This window comes from Manis pentadactyla, chromosome 7, assembly GCF_030020395.1.
Source record: "Manis pentadactyla isolate mManPen7 chromosome 7, mManPen7.hap1, whole genome shotgun sequence".
Classification (NCBI taxonomy): domain Eukaryota; kingdom Metazoa; phylum Chordata; class Mammalia; order Pholidota; family Manidae; genus Manis; species Manis pentadactyla.
The window spans coordinates 61,074,388-61,092,728 of record NC_080025.1 but is presented as its reverse complement, the minus strand read 5'-3'; the positions used below and the strand labels follow the sequence as shown (position 1 = coordinate 61,092,728).

The following is an 18,341-nucleotide window of genomic DNA, read 5'->3' as shown; positions in this document are numbered from 1 at the left end:
GTCAAAAAACAAGCCATAAGCCGGGGAGGACATGCTTGCAACTTGTATAACCAAGGTCCAATCTTAATAAGACCTATAAGTCCGGGGAGAGGAAATCCCGGTGCAAAATACCTCTAAAAACCGAAATCAGTCAAAGGGAGAAATGAAGTTTAAAATCCGTTTATTGCTCACAAACTGCAGTCTAGGGCCGTTTGTTTCCTGCTCCAGAAGACTCCAAAAACCAGCCCTCCCCTCACTTCTCGGGTACAGATCAGCCCTCCTTGCCCAGGTAATTACCCACTGATATGGAGATGAACTTCTCTCCACCCGAGGAATGATGCGAATGCCCGAAAGCCATACTTCTTTCCACCTCTGAACGCCTATTGATATGCACATGTTCTAAAGCCAGGTGAGATATTCTGGAAATGTTACAGTTTTACCCACAGACCTATAATAAAGAGCTCCTACAAATCAAGAAGAAAATATCCACTCTCCAAAGAGACCCGAGGAGATTCCAGGAAAGGATATGCAAACGAACAGGAACTGGCTCTACTCTTCCTCAGACAAAGGCAGATTGAAAAGCACCCAGGGGCCTTTTTGGTTTTCACCTAACACTTGCTGCACAAATCAAGTTTGATCACACAGGCGAGACTGTGGGCCAACAGACCTTCCTATATTTAGTGGGCAGTGGATGAACGTAGCCTCCCACAAACCTCTGGACTCAGGTACAGAAATGGCAAGAGCACATAGCTTCGCTTTAGTGTCCCATAGCTGTGCATTCTCCCTGCAGAGATGCCCGCCTAAGTGTACAGTCGTACCGAGTACAGCACACACCCACATACTGGTCATGGTGCATTCTAACCACGGGCACCCACACTGAGATTCGAAATCTGATACAGTGCAGCTGTAACAGGAAGCTCGGTGTACTGCTTGGGAATGATCTGCCAGATGTAGCTTTAACTGAGGAAAGGAGAGTGCAGGACAGTTGTGTTCAAAAAGCTACCGCTTTTGTAGAGAATCAAAAGCAAATTTATTTGCACCCATCTAAATCCTATCCAGCATTAGGCTATGCTGACTGACCCTGGGGGTGGGAACCAGATGGCTGAGGATGGCAAGGAGGGGTCTATAGCTGTTAGCACCTTCAGAACTTTGTGCTCCTGGGGCAAGGAGGTGAGGGTTTATGGTTCGGCTGGGAGGAGAAGCTGACCCAGTGTGTGCAAGGCCACTGAAGGTGGACGGGTGGAGGCCTACAGAGAAAGGAAGCCCAAGGTGTGAAACCCTGAGGGACACCCTCTGCTCCTTTGGACTCTAGGCTGGGCCCTCACCCTGGCAGCAGGGCTGGGCCATGGTTCTAGGGACAGAGGTCATTTCTGTACTTGAGTGCCCTGTGCTGACTTAGAGCCATGCTGGGGACAGCAGTTGTGGTCAGCACTGGGGACTGTACCATCCAACACCCACCTCCTGCCCCAGTGTGAGGTTCTTGTGCCCTAAGCTGACCACCGGGTAGGAGGGGGCCGCGGGTCCTGTCCCAGCTCTGCCCTCCCATGGATCCCCCTTGCTTGTCTGGGGGTTAGTGAACTTCGTAGATGGACAGACGGCCCTAGACTGGAGTCTGGAAACCTCTGCTAAATAACAGAGCAGTAGCAATGCAAAGAAACCCAGGACCTACCTTGGCATTCTCATTTTGAAGGTGGAAAACTGAGGCCAGCAACAGGAGAGCCTTGTGTAGAGGCGCCTGCATATGCACCATTGTGTATTCCCCTTATTCCCCCCCACCATAGAGAAAAACAACGTCCAAACAAATCAGATGCTCAACTGTCAAGAATAAAATGGTAAAGATAATAAAAGGAAACTTGGGACATGTTCCTTAGGAAAACGATGGGAAAGAATTTCTTAGCAAGATGGGCAGGAAATTGGGGAACCTTGAGGGAGAATTTAAATACATTAAAAAAAAAGTGTTATGTAAGTATAAAAAGCAGGTTAGAAGTTATAAGTCAGAAGATAAATGGGAGAAAACGTGCTGTGCATAAGTTAAAGGATTAATATACCTAAGAGAGAAAGGAAATGTACACACTGAAAACAAGACAACCCAAAGGAAAACAGACACGGGCTACACACAGGCCCTTTGCAGGAGAGATGAGAAGAGATGCGGTGTGATGCAGCTCTCAGGACACGGGCAGCGGGCCCTTGTCCTTCCTGTGGGAACGCGGACTGCCTTGGCCTTTTGAGGTTTCTGTGGCAACATTAAAGTGCAATAGAAAACAAAGACAAAAACTCATACACAAGGTTGTAGAAATGTTTGTAGTTGCAGGAGTGTGGGAGCTCTGTGGGGGGCGGGGTGGGGACATTATTATGCAGATACACTATGAAGTTTACAGGACTTTTAGACGGCTGTGTGGGTCTTCTGGAAGAATATAAGGGGGAAATCCAGTTGCTGTACAACATGAATACATTCCATTCCAACCCAGAACACCTTCCAATCCTCTCACTCGCTGTGCGTGTGAGGCCCAGGGGCCTGCTGCCCCCCACCAAGAGAAGAGGGACCAACAGACTGGGAGGAGCATTTCTCCCAGATTGTCCGCGTCTGGCCACAGGGAGCATCATTGTTTGCTTTGGACAAAAATTTTAAAGGTGAGCAAAAACAAACAAAACCCACTATAATGGAATTTTATCCAAATCATCAGAGGCTGAACAGCAGCACTTGGATTTTAGAGGCACCTTCAGAGCCTCTGGACCCACCAGGGGAGAAAGAAGAAAGGCCTGGGCAGCTCCCTCTCCCCCCACAGCCCTTGCCCTCCCGCTGCCTCTGGGCTTGTTCAGCATCCTGTCTTCCTTCTTCCCTTCCTGGTCACCGCAGGACAATGGCTCCAGCACCCTAGGGCCAGCTGGCATCTGGCTCCCACTGCTTACCTTTCAGCTAACGGCTGCCCTCAGCCCTGCATGTACTGCAGGGGCGATGGAGGCCCCAGACACCCTGGCGGTCCCTCCCATCCAGCCTGTCCTCTGTGACTTAAAAAGAAAAGAAATAGACTGTACGAGTTTAGCACAGTTTTAGATTTACGGAGTAATCAAGCAGATAGTACACAGAATTCTGCAAATTGCCCCTCCCAGGGTTCCTTATTGTTAACATCTTGTGGTTTTTATATTGATGAACCAATATTGACACATATTGTTAACCATAGTCCTTAATTTAAGGTTCACTTTTTGCTGAAATTCCTTCTTAAAACGTCCAGTATATTAGTTTCCTGTGGCTGCCAAAGGACTGCAAGCTGTGGGGCTTAAAACAAGAAGTTGTTTCCCCAGTTCTGGAGGCCAGAAGCCTGAAACCAAGTGCTGGCAGGGCTGCAGTCCTGTGAAGCACCCAGTGGGGATTCTGTCCTGGCCCCTCTCAGCCTCTGGTGCTGCTGGCTTCCTGGGCACCCCTGGGCTTGGTGTCACCTCGCTCCAGCCTCTGCCTCCTCCTCCACGCAGCCATCTCCCTGTGTGTCTGTATCCTCTCTTGTTTGAGGACACCTGTCCTTGGCGTTAGGCCCACCTGAATAGATTATGCTCTCATCTTAACTTGATTACATCTGCAGAGATTGCATTTCCCACTAAGGTCAAATGTGCAGGTCCCAGGGGTAAAGACTTCAATGTAGCTTTTTGAAGGACACAACCCATTACATCCACCCTGCCCCTGTCATTCAGGATTTTGTCCAAATGTCCAGTTCTCTCTCCCTGTCCAGCCTGGACTCTACCTAGGGCTCCGGCACCATCTGCTGTCTCCTTCCACCTACAGGTACAGCCGGAAACTTCCTGTGCCCTGCTAGCATGTTGTCCTTCAATGCCTTCAAGACTGTGATGGACATTGACGCCTTGGGACTCGGGTGCTTTGCGAAAGGTTCTTCTGGGTGCGTGTCCTCTGGTCCGGGCTGCCCCTCCTCTTGCTGTCGGCTCATCGCCTGCTTTGTGTATTGCAGGACCACGGAGGGGTGATCGTGAACATCACCGCGACCATGGGTACCCGGGGGCAGGTGCTCCAAGCGCACACACGCTCTGCCAAGGCGGCCGTGGGTACAGGCAACCCCCTGGTGTGCTGCCTGGGTTCCTGTCAAGTCCCCTCCTGTCTGTCCCAGGAGGCCTGCAGAGTCCATCCAGCGATGGGCAGTGGAGAGGCCCGGACCCAACCCTGAGCCCCCACTTGCACCCAAGCGCCCTCAGGAGGCAGAGCAGTCCTGCTTCTCCCTCATGCCTCCCTTCCTTCCGTGCAGATGCGATGACGAGGCTATGGAGTGGGGTCCCCAGAACATCTGTGTCAACAGCCTTGCTCCAGGCCCCATCAGTGGCACAGAGGGGTTCCGGTGGCTAGGTAAGGCTTTCGGGGAGCTCAGGCCCCCCACAGGTGCTCCCTGCGGCCCAAGCGTGGGAGAAGTGCCGAGTCGTCATGGCTCCCTGGGGCTGGCAGAGTGTCCCCAAGCAAAGTCAGGGCCAATCGTGGTCAGTGCACATCCGTGAGGGACTGTGGTCAGCTGGACTTGGGCAGCTGCTCCCTGGAGGTAGAGGCCACAGGGCCACGGCCCTTGATGTGAGCCAGGCACACGATGAGGCATCCACTGAAGCTTCTAGAACCTTGGCAGGGCGTATGTCAGAAAGTCTTGTGCTGGCTCTGTGGTGGTGCTGTCCTGTAGCTGGTCAGCACCTGCTCCCCCAGGATGCTGCTCACACCCACAACATTCCCGGATGTAGCTGGGAGGGAGCTGGGCAGGGGAGGGTGGGGGGCCATGGAGTTCATGGGGGCTGAGTGTCCCGCTGCCCTCCCGGGCGGCTCCCAGGCCAGCATGAGCATGAAGGTCCTGGGCAGCCCTGTGCGGAGGCTAGGGGACAAGACAAAGGTCGCCCACAGCGCACCCTACCTGGACAGCCCTTTGACGTCCCACCTGAGGGGTGCCGTGTTGGTGGTTGCCGGTGGAGCGGGGACGACGTTTCTCATTGACGTCAAGTTGCTGGAGGGTTTTGCACCCTTTGCTAAGCTGTAGGTGATGCGCCACTCCCGCCTTCTGCAGTCCCCCGTGTCCTTGGTCCCCTTCCTGAAACCGTACCGGATGGGCGAGGGTCACTGTGCTAGGCTCTGATGTGGTTCCCCTTTGTCCCTTGGGTGCATTTTAGATGTGTTCTCAGGCATTTTCGTGTTTCCACCTCCCCGTGGCCCGTCCATATGTAGGGCAAGGCTGAGGAGGGTGGTGCTGGGAGGGGGCCAGCTTGATGGAGCTGCATCCCAGACCAGGGCCGCCTTGCACACAGGACAGGTGCTGGAACCCCCTCTATGGGGCTTCCCTAGGCCCTCTCTGGAGGCAAGATGTGCTGGGCCTGTGGGGGTGGAGGGAGGGTGCCATTGCTCCTTGACCCCCGTCGTCCCCGCTGGCCCGTGTGGCCGGCCCCTGAGGCTGCTCATTGGGCTCTCTTGAGCAGCAGCTTGCCCTGGGAGGGCTGAGGGGTGCTTGTGCTTCCAGGGTCCCTATTGCAGGGCTGTGGCAGGGATGTTCTAGGACTTCGGTGGGCTACTGCCCCATCCAGGGGGTAGATGTGGTGGTGTGCCCCTGCCCCACCCAGAGCTCACACCCTGAATCCATGGTTGGGGCAGGCTCCACAATGACCCAGTCCTCCCTGGAGGTGGGATTGTTGGTGGGCATAGGTCAGGCGAGAAGGGACCTTTCTGAGGCCCTCTGTGCTTGGTTGCTCGCAGACATATTCTCAGTGCCTGTGGCATGCGGGCAGCCAGTTGGCACGAAGGTGTGGGCCCTGGGCGGGCACCTCCATCACTGGGCTGAGGACCACTCTTGGAAAGCTGTTGGGGGGATGGAGGGGATGCGGGAGTCTGCGCCCCAAGAGATGCACAGGCTGGGCTGCCTGCTGTCCTCACTGGGCGCTGTTGAGGAACAGCACATCCTGCCAGCCCCAGCCTACCCACCGTGGACTCTGACATAGCCTGGCGGGCTGTGCATGGGGCCAGCACTGGGGCCCCTCGGTCCTCCCCTGTAACCAGGCGTTGGCTGGCCTTTCTGACAGGTGCTGGACAGCTGAAGCAAAGGAGGCATTCTGCCAGGATCTAAGGGAGCCACTGGGCCTTGGGGCTTGTTTCTGTCTTCCTGTGCATGGCGCCCTCCCTGTCTGTACCAGCCGTTTGCATAAAAATAGGCCCTACAGTTTTGCCAGAAAATGCATTTTCTTAAATATTCTTTTTAGTATAAAAACGTCTATTGATTGAGTTTCACTTAAGTTTTTGGAAGGGAAGGTGAGACACTTGGAAAGACTCCCCGGTGATCCAGTCATTAGAGGTCGGGGTGCATTTCCTTCCTGCCCTTTTTCTGTGAAGAACTTAGAAAATGCTTCCCACCTAATGCTCGAAGCCCCGTCTTCAGGCAGGTGGAGCCCACCCAAGGTAAGAAGAGGCCGTGTGCTCCCTTGGTGGTGAGACGGAGACCATGGGGGTAGTCAGAGCAGGGTGAGGGCCTCTTGAAGAAGACCCCTACCAAAACTCCGTATTAAACAATTAAGCAAAGACAGAGTCACATTAATTCTCTTAAGTAAAATATCAAACTAGGAATATAACCATTCTTCAGCAAAGATTAGTTAAAACTAAAAAGCCAGGAGTAATTTAGCCTGGAATGTTTGAACATCTCCCAGATAGGAAAATACCTCAGCATAGCCCATGTCTTGTTTGTATCAATTAATTGAGGCTATTGTAAAATTTACTTTAGCGGCTAAAAGGCCCAGTTTATCTTTAACTTTACCCAGGAAAGGACAAACTGCAATCAAATCCACAATAATTAAAACTTAGAAGATAAGAACAACTCCAACGAATCATTAATAGAAAGACAACTCCAAAGAAAAACAGGAGAACTGCCAGGTTATTGGATATGTGCATATCCGGCTTTAGCAGATACTGCCAAACTGTATCCGCTCAAGACCTGAATAGGTGGTTCATGAAAAAGAATAGACCCATAGTCATAAGCACATTAAAATGCACTCATTCTCATTAGTCATGAGGGAAATACATATTTCAGTTATAATGCAATACCACTATATACTCACTAGAGTGGCTAAAATGAAAATTAATAGCAATACCAACTGTTAACATGGGTATATAGAAAAACTACTTTGGAAAACTGTTTGGCAGTATCTAATTTATTTTTTGTAAGTGCACCAATTAACACATTGAAGAATGTTCACAGCAGCATAAAATTGTAATATTCTCTCAAGCCAGAAACAACCCACATTTATTAATAGCAGAATGGACAAATTGTGGTATTTCATAGAATACAAAATTCTGTTAAAAATGAAAAAAATGCTACACATACAGTAACGAACAAATCTCAGATGCCTAAGGGGAAGCTTCTTAGTCACTGACTACTCTGCTGGTTGACCTAGGTGGCGGTCAAACCCACAGGTGTATGCAGTTTGTGATATTTAATATGATTTTTGTACTCTCTTGAATACATGTTATGCTTCAGCAAAGATGTTCCAAGTAACCCCTCCCCAACAAAAAAATCTTCATGAGTTTAGTACCACATTATACAAATCAAGTACATGAAGGAGCTAAATATGTTTTTCATTTATACATTATTTCAGTTAAATTTTTTTAGGAAAATAACATGCTATAGCTATGTCTGTGTTTTGGGACTATCAAAGGTCCACTGTATTAACATTTCCTTATGACCAAAACATGGGAAAAAGTTGAAATTCTAAAGGATCAACATGAAGATCATTTGGCTTTAAAATTTTTTGATGTGAAATTATATTATTTTCTCCACAATGATCTTCCCTATCCATATAAGGTCACTCTATCACACTCTATCACTAATAACAGTGATATTACACTAGAATCTTAATAGGCAATGATGAGAAAGACGCCCAGAGATGACTCAGGGTAAGTATTAGAATTAGTGTTAAGTACAGAATCGCAAAGCCATGTGTTTGCAGAAGGTGCTCCCTACTCTTTATTTAAAGGAGATAAAACCCCATTCACCGGAATAAATTAAAGGTAAGACTGAGCTAGCCGGAAGGCAGATATGCGTCTAATTCCCTAGGAATGAGGAATGAAAAACCAAGACGAGGAGGCATTGTAAAACTCTTTTTGTTTTTTTAATGGCAGGTCAAATATCCTGAAACATACATATATTTGATAGTCTTCTAATCCCAGTTGAGTTCAAATATTAAAGTAACACACACGAGCTAAGAGAATTCAATATTGTTTCAAGGCACTTACTGAATCTCCAGGACTAGATGAAAACAAAGACAATTAGGATGGACAATTAGACAGTATATAATATAAAAATAACTTTTTGCTTACAATTTACAAAATGTATTATTATTACAATCTTTGATCTCTGATAACCTGCAATGCTGGCAGCATGAATCCAGCAACTTTAAAACTCAGAAACTATTTTCTAAAACTTCAGGGCAAATAATTTACAAATAAGGTACACAAAGATTTAGACCATGCAGAAATTTCTTACATCTTCTGTTAATAATATTTTATGACTGCAACTTTATCAAATTATATACCTACTTGCCCTGTACATATACAAAATAATGCGTACATGATAAAACATTAGCAAAAGAGTAGTCCTTAAGCTCAATTTATCATAAAAGTATTACTATATTAACATGTCTACAAGCAGCGTGTAACAGGGTTAAGAGACATTAAGGCAATAATACTTGAAGTTATAAAATAAACCATATGTAATACTTTTTCCTAAGTGTAGTAAAAGGCAGGTAGATGGTCCCAGCAAAAAAAATACTACGGCAGCAATCTACACTGCAGTCAGGCCCACATTTTTAAGATGGAATACTATAAATCTGGCTTTCAGTGGCACTTGAATTTTCCAGTATAATTTAAACTGTCTTTTATTTAGCTCCCTGAATCATGTCCATTCTGAAGGTGGATCTCTTGGTCCTTTAGGTTTTCCACAGCGATTACCAAAACCTATAATCAAAACATCACAATAATTCATCAGTGTTCAGAAATATTTTTATACTACTAAAACCATTTCTGTGAACATCCTCATTTTCTGTAACAAATAAACGTCCATATTGGAATTTAGAATTCAAAGAAAACTATAAATACAAACTAACTCTTAATTTTTTAGGGGTAATTCATTTAAGAAGATGAACAAATCACAGCACAAAATTTGATAAACTTTGTCCTAAGGAAATCCTGGAATGATGGCAAATGACCTTATCCCATTCTTGTCAGCATTAACCACATAATCAAGTTTTAAAATTGTTTAGTAAACAAATTACCAATATCTGTGATTTCTGTAGGACTTCCTGATATTTGTTCTTTCTTATTACTGAAAGTAGGTGGGCATTCTGTACAAGTCTCTGTGTGATTACCTCCTGCTAGACGATCTAAAATGCAAAACAAGCCATTGTTAATCACCGCCATTTTGTAACAACACACACAGAATTGGGGAATTGTTTTAATGTGGGCAATAACTTAACAGATTTTAGAGGCCCAGATAAATATAAATGAAACAGTGGTGAGCACAGAAAATCACGCTAGGTATTTTTGGGGGCATTTAGGAATCTGCAGTGAGTATACTTCCATAATGATTCTCCTTAGGCTCTTACTTTACTTAATAAATTAGATCTTAGCATATTTTATTTCCTTAAAGTAGCAATACTATGTGCCAGTGTCTTTAGGCAGTAATTGAAATTGAAATGCTTTTAAATGGAAACCATAACAAGCAAGTTCAGAGTTAAATAATGGACTATGTGCCCCTTTATGTAATTCTTATCTTTTAAAGCTCTACATTGCTTAAATTTCAGTTTACTAATTTATTTAATTATCAATGCATCAGACAAAAAGAAATTAACTACTATGATTAATTCATCTTTCACAACCTTTATCACATCCCCTATACTACTCTGTAAGAAATTTTATGGAAACTTGAAGTACAAGTCAAATAATAGATGATCCTTGCCCCTTAGGTGCTTGTATTCTAGAGAGGGTCAGCGAATTTTTTCTGCGAAGAGCTAGGGAATAAATATTTTAGGCTTTGGAAGCCACGTACAGTCTTTGTCACATATTCTTCACCAATTTTTGTTTCTACTTTTAAACAACTCTTTAAAAATGTAAACGCTACTTGTTCAGCTCAAGGACAAAACAAAAAAAGCCAGATTAGGCCTGTGGGATATAATTTGCCAACTTCTGTTCTCATAGGAAAGACAGACAAGTTACATTATTATAGTGTGTTAGGTTTTATAATAAAATTTTGCACAGAGTGCAATGGAGACAGAGAGGAGAGGCACACAGGTAAAACTAGTGGTGGGGAGGTGTTCAAGGCTAGCTTGTAGGAAGAAATGATCTAGTCTAAATGCTTCAATTTTCTCAGTGAAGTAAAGGTCATCAAGAGTCAGGAGGATCGATGATTTTAGAAGAAAGTAAAGATCTGGAAAATTCAGGGAAACTAGAAGTGGTACCAACTAGAGCATATCAAATAGTCAAGCCAATCTGAGGGCCCAGGTGTGGATGAAGGCCCAGAACTGTAGGCTCAACCTGTAAAACTGAGTGAAGTTTTCCAGCAGTATTCAGGAATCCCAAAGGATAAAATAAAGTAGTATGAGAATTAGGAGCAAGAAAGTTGAGGATACTGTGCGTGTGATTAGTGATGGAGGATGGCATCTAGATTAAATAAGGAAGAGAAACCAGAAAGGAGTTAACGTACATTAAGAAGATAAAAGATCCAAGGACCAGCAACAGCAGTAGTAGTAATACAGATGTTAATCATCGCATTGCTACCATCTGAATGTGTATCATGGCACCATGCTTGCTACTCTATATGTGGTTTAATTAAATCTTTACAACAAAACCCTCTATGGTAGGTACTATTACTATCTCAATTTCATGGAGAAGAAAACTGAAGCTCAGAAAATATTAGGTAACTTGCCCAAAGCTACGTGGTAACAAAATGGCAAAAATGAGACTCCAATCCAGGTGGGCTTGACTCTAAAACTTTTTCCTTATAATATGTTATTTTAATAATATAAGGTTATAAGATTTTCCTTTAAAAATTATTAAAAATATATAAATAAGCTTTTTCCTTATATTGCCTCAGCCAAGTAGATAGTCACAGAGTTTATGAGATGGAATAGAGCCCTATTAGACAAAGGTCCGGGAAGACAGCAGCTGAAACAGAATGGAAGAGGGCAGGGGAAGAGATGACAATGTGGAGTGAGGGAATTATATAGGCTAGGATGTATGATGTGCTGTTTACAAGGTCACTGATTTACATGAATTAATAATAACTTGACCTTTTACCAAAAGTAAGGTGGTAGAGAAATTTTCTAACTTGGCATTTTAACACTGGGTTGTGCTGTATAGTCTTATTGGTCTTGAAAAATGGAAAAGTCCTGAAAGGAAGATTTCTGAAACAATTGATTTTTAGAGACCCAATTTAATAATCTAAGTTAATTGGCGGCATTTACTCAAATCACTGTCAGATTTAAATTCTAAGTGTTTTTAAAAACAGAAAATAAAGGAAAATATTTTAAAAAATAATTTCTTTCTCATCAGCCTTTAGCTACTGTTAAGTGGTTTTACTCTCCACATCAATAATATATATGGCATATATATATTATTATGCATGTAATATATATGGCTTAGTAATTAATTTGGAAAAATTAGACTACATAATTCAGGTTCTATATATTTTCACATATAGAAATAACCAAATAAGTAGCATATGCCATGAGACAAGCTATTTTTCACAAATTAATCCATGTAAGGTACACCAAAAAAGAACAAAACTAGCTTACCACATTTTTCACTTCCAGAGGTTATCAAGCCCTAAAAGGAAGATATTTAATACCTATTATAATATATTCCTTTTACGTATAACTAGCAAAAAATTTGGTCTCTTATGAGTACATATATCCTACGAAATCATGATCTATCAAGATTCTCAGTGTCAAAGGGAGAGTGAATAATGGTGTTTTTACTTAGATTTAAAAATTTTAAACATTACAGTGTTTTATAATGGGAGTAAAAGGATTGAAGAATTCCTTTTTCCTTCTGGACACTGAAAATGCAGAAGCTACTACATGAAAGAACATACACACAAGTACATCTTGCCAGTCCTTTACCATATTTATCAAATTATGACATCACTGATTGTAAGACAGAGCATCATTATTATAAGTCACCACTATTTTATGTGTCACTGAAGTATATAGTATTTTAGAATTCTAAGATATACCCCAATTTCAGGGATATTAAAATGTGGGGGAAATGAGAAAAATACTAGCATTGATGTAAAATGGTATTTTCCCATGGCTAAAATATTTACCCATCAAAAACATTTCCTGAATGTGAAAGGAAACCTCAAGTGACCAGAAAAATCAAAGTGAGGCACTATGTACATAGCGTTATAATGGCAGGGACAAAATTTAGGGAAGCACTACAACTCTGAAAATAGTAAGCCCAGTTCCATTCACACCTTTAAAATTTAAATTTCAAATGCAATGTGGGAAAATAATACTCTTAAGTTGTGATCATATGTAGATCATGTTGTTCTTTACAAATTTCTGACCTCACATTTTGTATAAACTTTTCATCTGAAGTCTTAGCACAAGAAATACTGATAAAAAATTATGTAATATTTAATAGTCTTAAGGTGACAGTTATTGTAACAGAACAACTGTAAGATAAATTAACAAAACAGCAAAAATACTGAGCTATAGCTGTTCCAATCCCAAAAGGACTCACTTCAGATTTTTTTGGTTCGGAGTGTTTCTGGCTTTGAAGTTCACTCTTAAAGGTGTATCTTAAAGGTGTATCTGAGAACAATAAAATCTTACAATTAAAATGAACAATTAAAATCTTGAAATATCTTGCATTAAAGTAATATATACAATAAAACTACAGATTTTTTAGAAACTATCACTTCCATCAAACATTTTCTGGTTTCTATAAATTAAAGAAAATCCCTTTAAAGAAGTCAGTCATCAGAGATTATTACAAGTTCACTAAATTCTTTGGATGTGACAGATTTAGACATTTAGTTAGTACTGTTGAAGTTTATGGTTTTGCTGTATTTAACATTCTTAAAATCAATAAAAATTAATAAAATATTGGTAAAATGTAACTCAAATAAGCTAAAGAGCTCCTCCACTGAGCATGAGACACACTATAAGTATATTAAAGCTGTTTCTGTACTTTTTCAGGAGGGAAAGGAGGAGAAATGTATTATCAATGCTTTGAAATAAGATCACTTTCTCCCAGTTTTCACTGAAACTCTTACATGTCCCTCAGTTAATACTGAGTGATGCCCACGCACAACCCAATTAAATGTTTACTTACCTAAAATGGCACCAAGTGAAGCAATTAATATCTTTTCATACATAAGTGCTATTTTTAATGAATGGAAAAGATACCAAATGGCAAATACATTTATAATTGCATTTAATTGAACTATAGTATCTAACAAATGCAGCCATTTTAGCAACCTTAAGTAAAAAAATGCCACTTTAAAGTATTTTTCATACAAGGAATTAAAGACATTTGATAATATAAATTCAAACCTGTTTGTAATTTAGCTATGCTGCTCAATAGAAACTAGATTAAAATCAGCCATGTTTTTCAGAGTTTATATTATTAAAGTGCGAAGTATGGAAAAGCAGAGGCACTCACTATGTTCACTTGCTAATACAAAAGATTCAGGAGTTCTTTCAGGTAGGGGAGGAGGTGAATCTTCATTAATATCAACATCTATATTAAATACATAAAATTTAGACAAATTATGAACTTGTTAAAAAGTTAGCTCATTAAAAAAATGAAATTATCTAAATGAGAGTTCTTGACATCCTAAAAATCACTGCCACAAGTGTCTTAAGAGAAAGTTTTTAAAAAAGCAAAAAACAAGAAATCCTTACCAACTTGACTTGTTATCAAGAAAAATTCTTATAGAGCAAAGAAGAATGAATTCCATCACTGCTGCACAGAGAATATGATTCTCCCATGACTCTCCTGATACCCTGCAGACATTAATCACACTGTCCTGAGGCTGAAGGCAATCTTTAATATTAATAGAGAAGCCAGTGGGCAAGTGACTTCTCTACTAGGCTTGCTAATGGTGTTCTGAGTTCACAAAAAAAAGCTTTGGTCATTTGACTTAAGATGGTGGTTCCCAAACTGCAATCAGCTGCTTCTTAGCTCCTTTCAAGAGTTCTGCCACACTATACACCATCTGTCTTATTAACTTTTAAAATCCCACTCATTTTTAACTTAACTATGTACTTACGTCATCTTTTAAACAGTAATGACTAAAATAACAAATTGAAGTGCTAGTTATTTTTCTAATACACATGAAAATATAACTATTAACATTTTTTGAATGCTTGTTTATTGTTTAAAATCTTGTGAACAGTGGCACATGACCATACTTGAGAATACTGAAGCCATAGAAAAACTTTTCACCAGTGACTACTAAATTAGTTCTTAGAAAGGATAATGCTATAAGTTAGCTTGATTATGGCAAAGGGTGAGTGAGTGTATTAATCTCTTGAGGTTTCAATGTTAGCAGAGAAGAAAATATGAGGATCCAGTTCCATGCATGGACTCTCAGGTAAGGGTGGATGGGGTAAAGTAAGGGCAATGACAGGATCCTATATTATTTTGTCTGGGCCTTGATAATTTTCTCCCCCCAAAAAAAGAACTATCTTGTCATGATACTTTGCTATTTTACCATATATGATACGTTACGCATTAAAAAGAGATTAAAAATCAAGAAAAGTATGATTTTTCAATTTTCAACAAGCACAAGGCAGATATAATTGCTCTTGTCCCTCCTACATTTATTTAGCTGAAGACACAAGGAAACAGCCTCTTGGTCCCACTGAGAATCATTCCAGCCAATACTTTATATATTTATCATGAGTACTAGAACTCTTTCCTGACTGTAAAGGTAAGTCACTAATGAACTATCTACCCTATCCAGTCATGATAGTCTAAGCTATATTATACTTCTCCTTCCCCTTTTGTCACCAGCAGCTCACAGTGAAGAGATGGCTGTTGGAAAGAAGAGATGCATAACCTTGCTATGAAGTGATTATTAATCACTTCATAATTAAGTGAATTAGGGAGGTAGTCTTACTTATGTACACTATCAAGTATCTTTCAGAAACTCTATAACCTCTTCTCCTATGACGGTCCTTACTCTTAAAGACCTTATCGTCTAACTGTGGCCCTTGCTTCTAGGTAGGTGCACATTTCTTCCTGGATCTCTAGACCACCTTTCCAACCACAGTTGTTATCCAACTGGAGACTGCATATTTTACATAGTCTGTTGCAAATCATACACTCTATGGGGGCTTACTATAGCCACGTTTGAGAAATCTTTCAGGGTGTCTGAGTCAGTATTAAAAATTAGAATTTTAGGAATAGCTAGGAATTTTTGTCAGACAGTAGCTTATACAAAAGGTTGTTTCAGGTATCAAAACAAAATTATTCTGTTTAACTCCCCAACAAGTTCTAAAATAAACAAGCCAACAAAAGTCTGATTCTTTTGTCAGTGGTTCATCTGCAAGGTAAATAATAACAGTAAAAATAAGACTGCTTGTAGTTATGTTGCAGCACAGAACACTTACAGAGGAAAACCTTCAGTTAATACCAAACTCACCTAGCATAATTAGGGTACCATAAAAAGAAAGCAGAAATCATACTTACAGCTATCTTTGCTTTGAAATACAATAAAATGGGAAGAACAGAAGTGAGCTATTATACAGCACAGTGCATCCTTTCAACTATCCTTATACAATATGTCATATTTTAAAGGAACTCTTGTTATCACCAAAAGACTGGTCATGTGGCAGTAACTTTTAATGAGCATAAGATATCATGCATGCTTCCTGCCTTCACCAAATTCTATTTCTAATAATGGTCTAAAAAATACACTTCCTAGGTATAAGACACATGCCTTATATACCAAAAAGGCCAAAAATGAAAATTTATCATCTATACATTTTCTTGAGTATTACAACTTGGCAGCTATTTTTCAAACTCTGAAACCAAGGAAGAAAAAGATATTAATAATTTTAAATTATGGCACACTGGTAAAGTAATATTTATCTTCTAAAGATCCTTCGAATAGAACACAGAAAACTCAAGAATATAGAGAAGCCTATAAATTTAAAGAATAGGCTTGGACTTTCACCTACTCTACTAGCTATGTTCTCAAGATAAAAAATACAGTATGTGTGGGTTGAGAAAAATAAAGGTGCCATAGTCTGGGAGGTACTTACTGGGCCAGAAATAGGAAAAGAAAGTCATCTTTCAAATTCATATACTTTATTTTGCCTGCACATACAAATACCAGTCTATCTGTGCCACTACCAAAGTTCACTGACAAGCAAAGGACCACTGACTGTCGGTGAGTAGCTTTCATGCTTTTTTTTTTTGCTCTCAACTTTACTGCCTGCTTAAGAAGGCAGCCAAAGAAGAGCTTCAAGAACCAATTAACACTTCTTGGGAACTGAGTGCACACATTATCTTGGAATGCTACGACTGCATGAGGAAGAGTGTCATTAATTAAATAACTAGAATTGATGACTAGATATGGATATAACCCAACCACTACTAAATGAATTAAACTTCCCATGTTCTGAGTAGTTGCAGTATTGTGCCTTGGTTAAAACTCATGGTTGAAAGCAGCCTCATTTGTAAGCATTTCTGAAGAGTTTTTTCAAAAGGTATTTTGTAGTTAAAAGAGCATAAAAAGATGACCAAGTAGGTATTTGGGATAAACCTACTGACCACAGTGACATTAAATGGTCAATCAAGCCCTTCTACAGTATCTGTATCACTGTTACTTTAAGCAGTTCTATCTTCCCTAAAATATTTCTAATCATTCAGTCAGATACATCTTCAACCCATATGTAATACTAAAAGCCATAATGTGAAGAAAAAGAAAGAACAATTTCAGTTACAACTGAAATACTTCAAAAACACAAAACCCAGTAATCTAATATGGCCACATTAAGGTAACAATAAAAACAAAATAATAATATCTAAAATAATAAAATCATGCTGTAAATTCTACAGTCAAGTGTGGAATCAAACATTATGAATTAATATAGCTAAAGTGCTTAGAACAGTGACTGGAACACAGAAAAGTATTGAAGTGTTAGATACTATTATTACCTTTTCCAGCACCTGAATATATTGTTCCTGCTATGTCATGTCTAGCAATGGACATTGGCAATACTTTCCTTGCAGAAATGCTTTCAGTACTACTGGCAGCAGAAACTGTGGCACTTGCTGTTGAAATATTAGTTTTATTCTTGTTCACAGCACCGTCTGAGTCCCTTTCATCTGAGTCCGAGTCATCGGAGTGAAGAGGATTAGTAAAACTGAGGGGTGCTCTGAATAGAGGTGAACTATTATGATCCACAAGGTCATGGGTTTCAACTTGTGTTGTGGGGCTTGGTGTTAAGCTCACAGTTTTCACTGTTGGACAGTGGGTATCTGAGGATTTGCCCTCAGATGAATCTGGCATGGGCAGGGTATTTTCAGGCCCGGAAAATGACCAGGTTACCTGTCGTTTCTCATCAAGAGGCAAGCGGTCTGGCCTTGGAGGTGGGTCTAAATTCTGTGACTCTTCTGCTGGAACATCTGGAGCTTTATTTGACTGTGTTGCACTGCAGTCCACACAAGAATTCGGAGAAATAGCATCAACTTTCAGATCCCCTGAACTCAATTCCTGTGACTTAGAGATTTTATCACTCATACAAGGTGATGCTGATTTAACTTTGATTGCATGTCCTCTATTCAAGAGTGTGTTCCCCTCAAAACTTTTTGGTCCTTCTTGGAGAGGTACCTTCTTAATCTCAAAACTTAAATTTCGCTCCAGTTTTTTATCTATCTGTTCAACAGCTGGTTCATTTCTCCCTGGAAGTTCTGTTGACTTATTATAGTTTCTGTTGAGGTCTGTTGAATGTTGTTCTGATGAAACTGTGTGCAACACTGGCTTTGGATGGTATCTGTCATTGTCCTGCCACACAGTAGTGACTGTTGGAAAAGCTGAAGGGGGAGAAGGGGTCAAGATGGGTGGCACTGGGTGAGGTTCTGGTGGCTGCAGTATTTCTTCCTTGGCATCCCCTTCTACAAGGCAGCTGAAAAACATTATGAAAAAGGTAAGAATGTTCATCCTCTTTAAAAATAAGTTGATAGGTAACAATTAAATAGTTAAGCCTATCATATTAGAAGTCAGTAGAGTCGTCTAATGTTTAACAAAGGAACATGCACTGTTTAGAAAGTCAAATAATAAAAGAATTTTAATGAAAAGCATTAGTTTCCTCCCTGCCACAGCCCATCAACCTCCCAG

General features: G+C 41.2%; 2 protein-coding genes across 6 annotated transcripts in view; one reads left to right on the top strand and one right to left on the bottom strand.

Annotated features, from left to right (window-relative positions):
* LOC118916006 (periplakin-like) overlaps nt 1-4,057 on the top strand; it is a 41,933-nt gene extending 37,876 nt beyond the window's left edge. The window contains 2 exon segments of the mRNA XM_036892499.2: nt 3,758-3,869; nt 3,939-4,057. Coding sequence (XP_036748394.2) covers nt 3,758-3,820 — 63 coding nt within the window. The 3' untranslated portion in view covers nt 3,821-3,869; nt 3,939-4,057.
* A 4,019-nt stretch (nt 4,058-8,076) lies between these two features.
* The window catches only part of PTPN12 (protein tyrosine phosphatase non-receptor type 12), an 88,584-nt gene continuing 78,319 nt past the window's right edge, over nt 8,077-18,341 (bottom strand). For 3 of the 5 annotated variants that reach the window (XM_036892374.2, XM_036892373.2, XM_057504434.1), the window contains exons 13-18: nt 17,159-18,129; nt 13,652-13,729; nt 12,728-12,798; nt 11,779-11,809; nt 9,262-9,369; nt 8,077-8,944 (exon numbers count right to left, since the gene is read on the bottom strand). In XM_036892374.2, the coding sequence (XP_036748269.2) occupies nt 8,883-8,944; nt 9,262-9,369; nt 11,779-11,809; nt 12,728-12,798; nt 13,652-13,729; nt 17,159-18,129 (1,321 nt within the window). In that variant the 3' untranslated portion in view covers nt 8,077-8,882. The remainder of the gene's footprint in view (nt 8,945-9,261; nt 9,370-11,778; nt 11,810-12,727; nt 12,799-13,651; nt 13,730-17,158; nt 18,130-18,341) is intronic. The other 2 variants (XR_008998467.1, XM_057504433.1) reach the window with 2 other exon arrangements.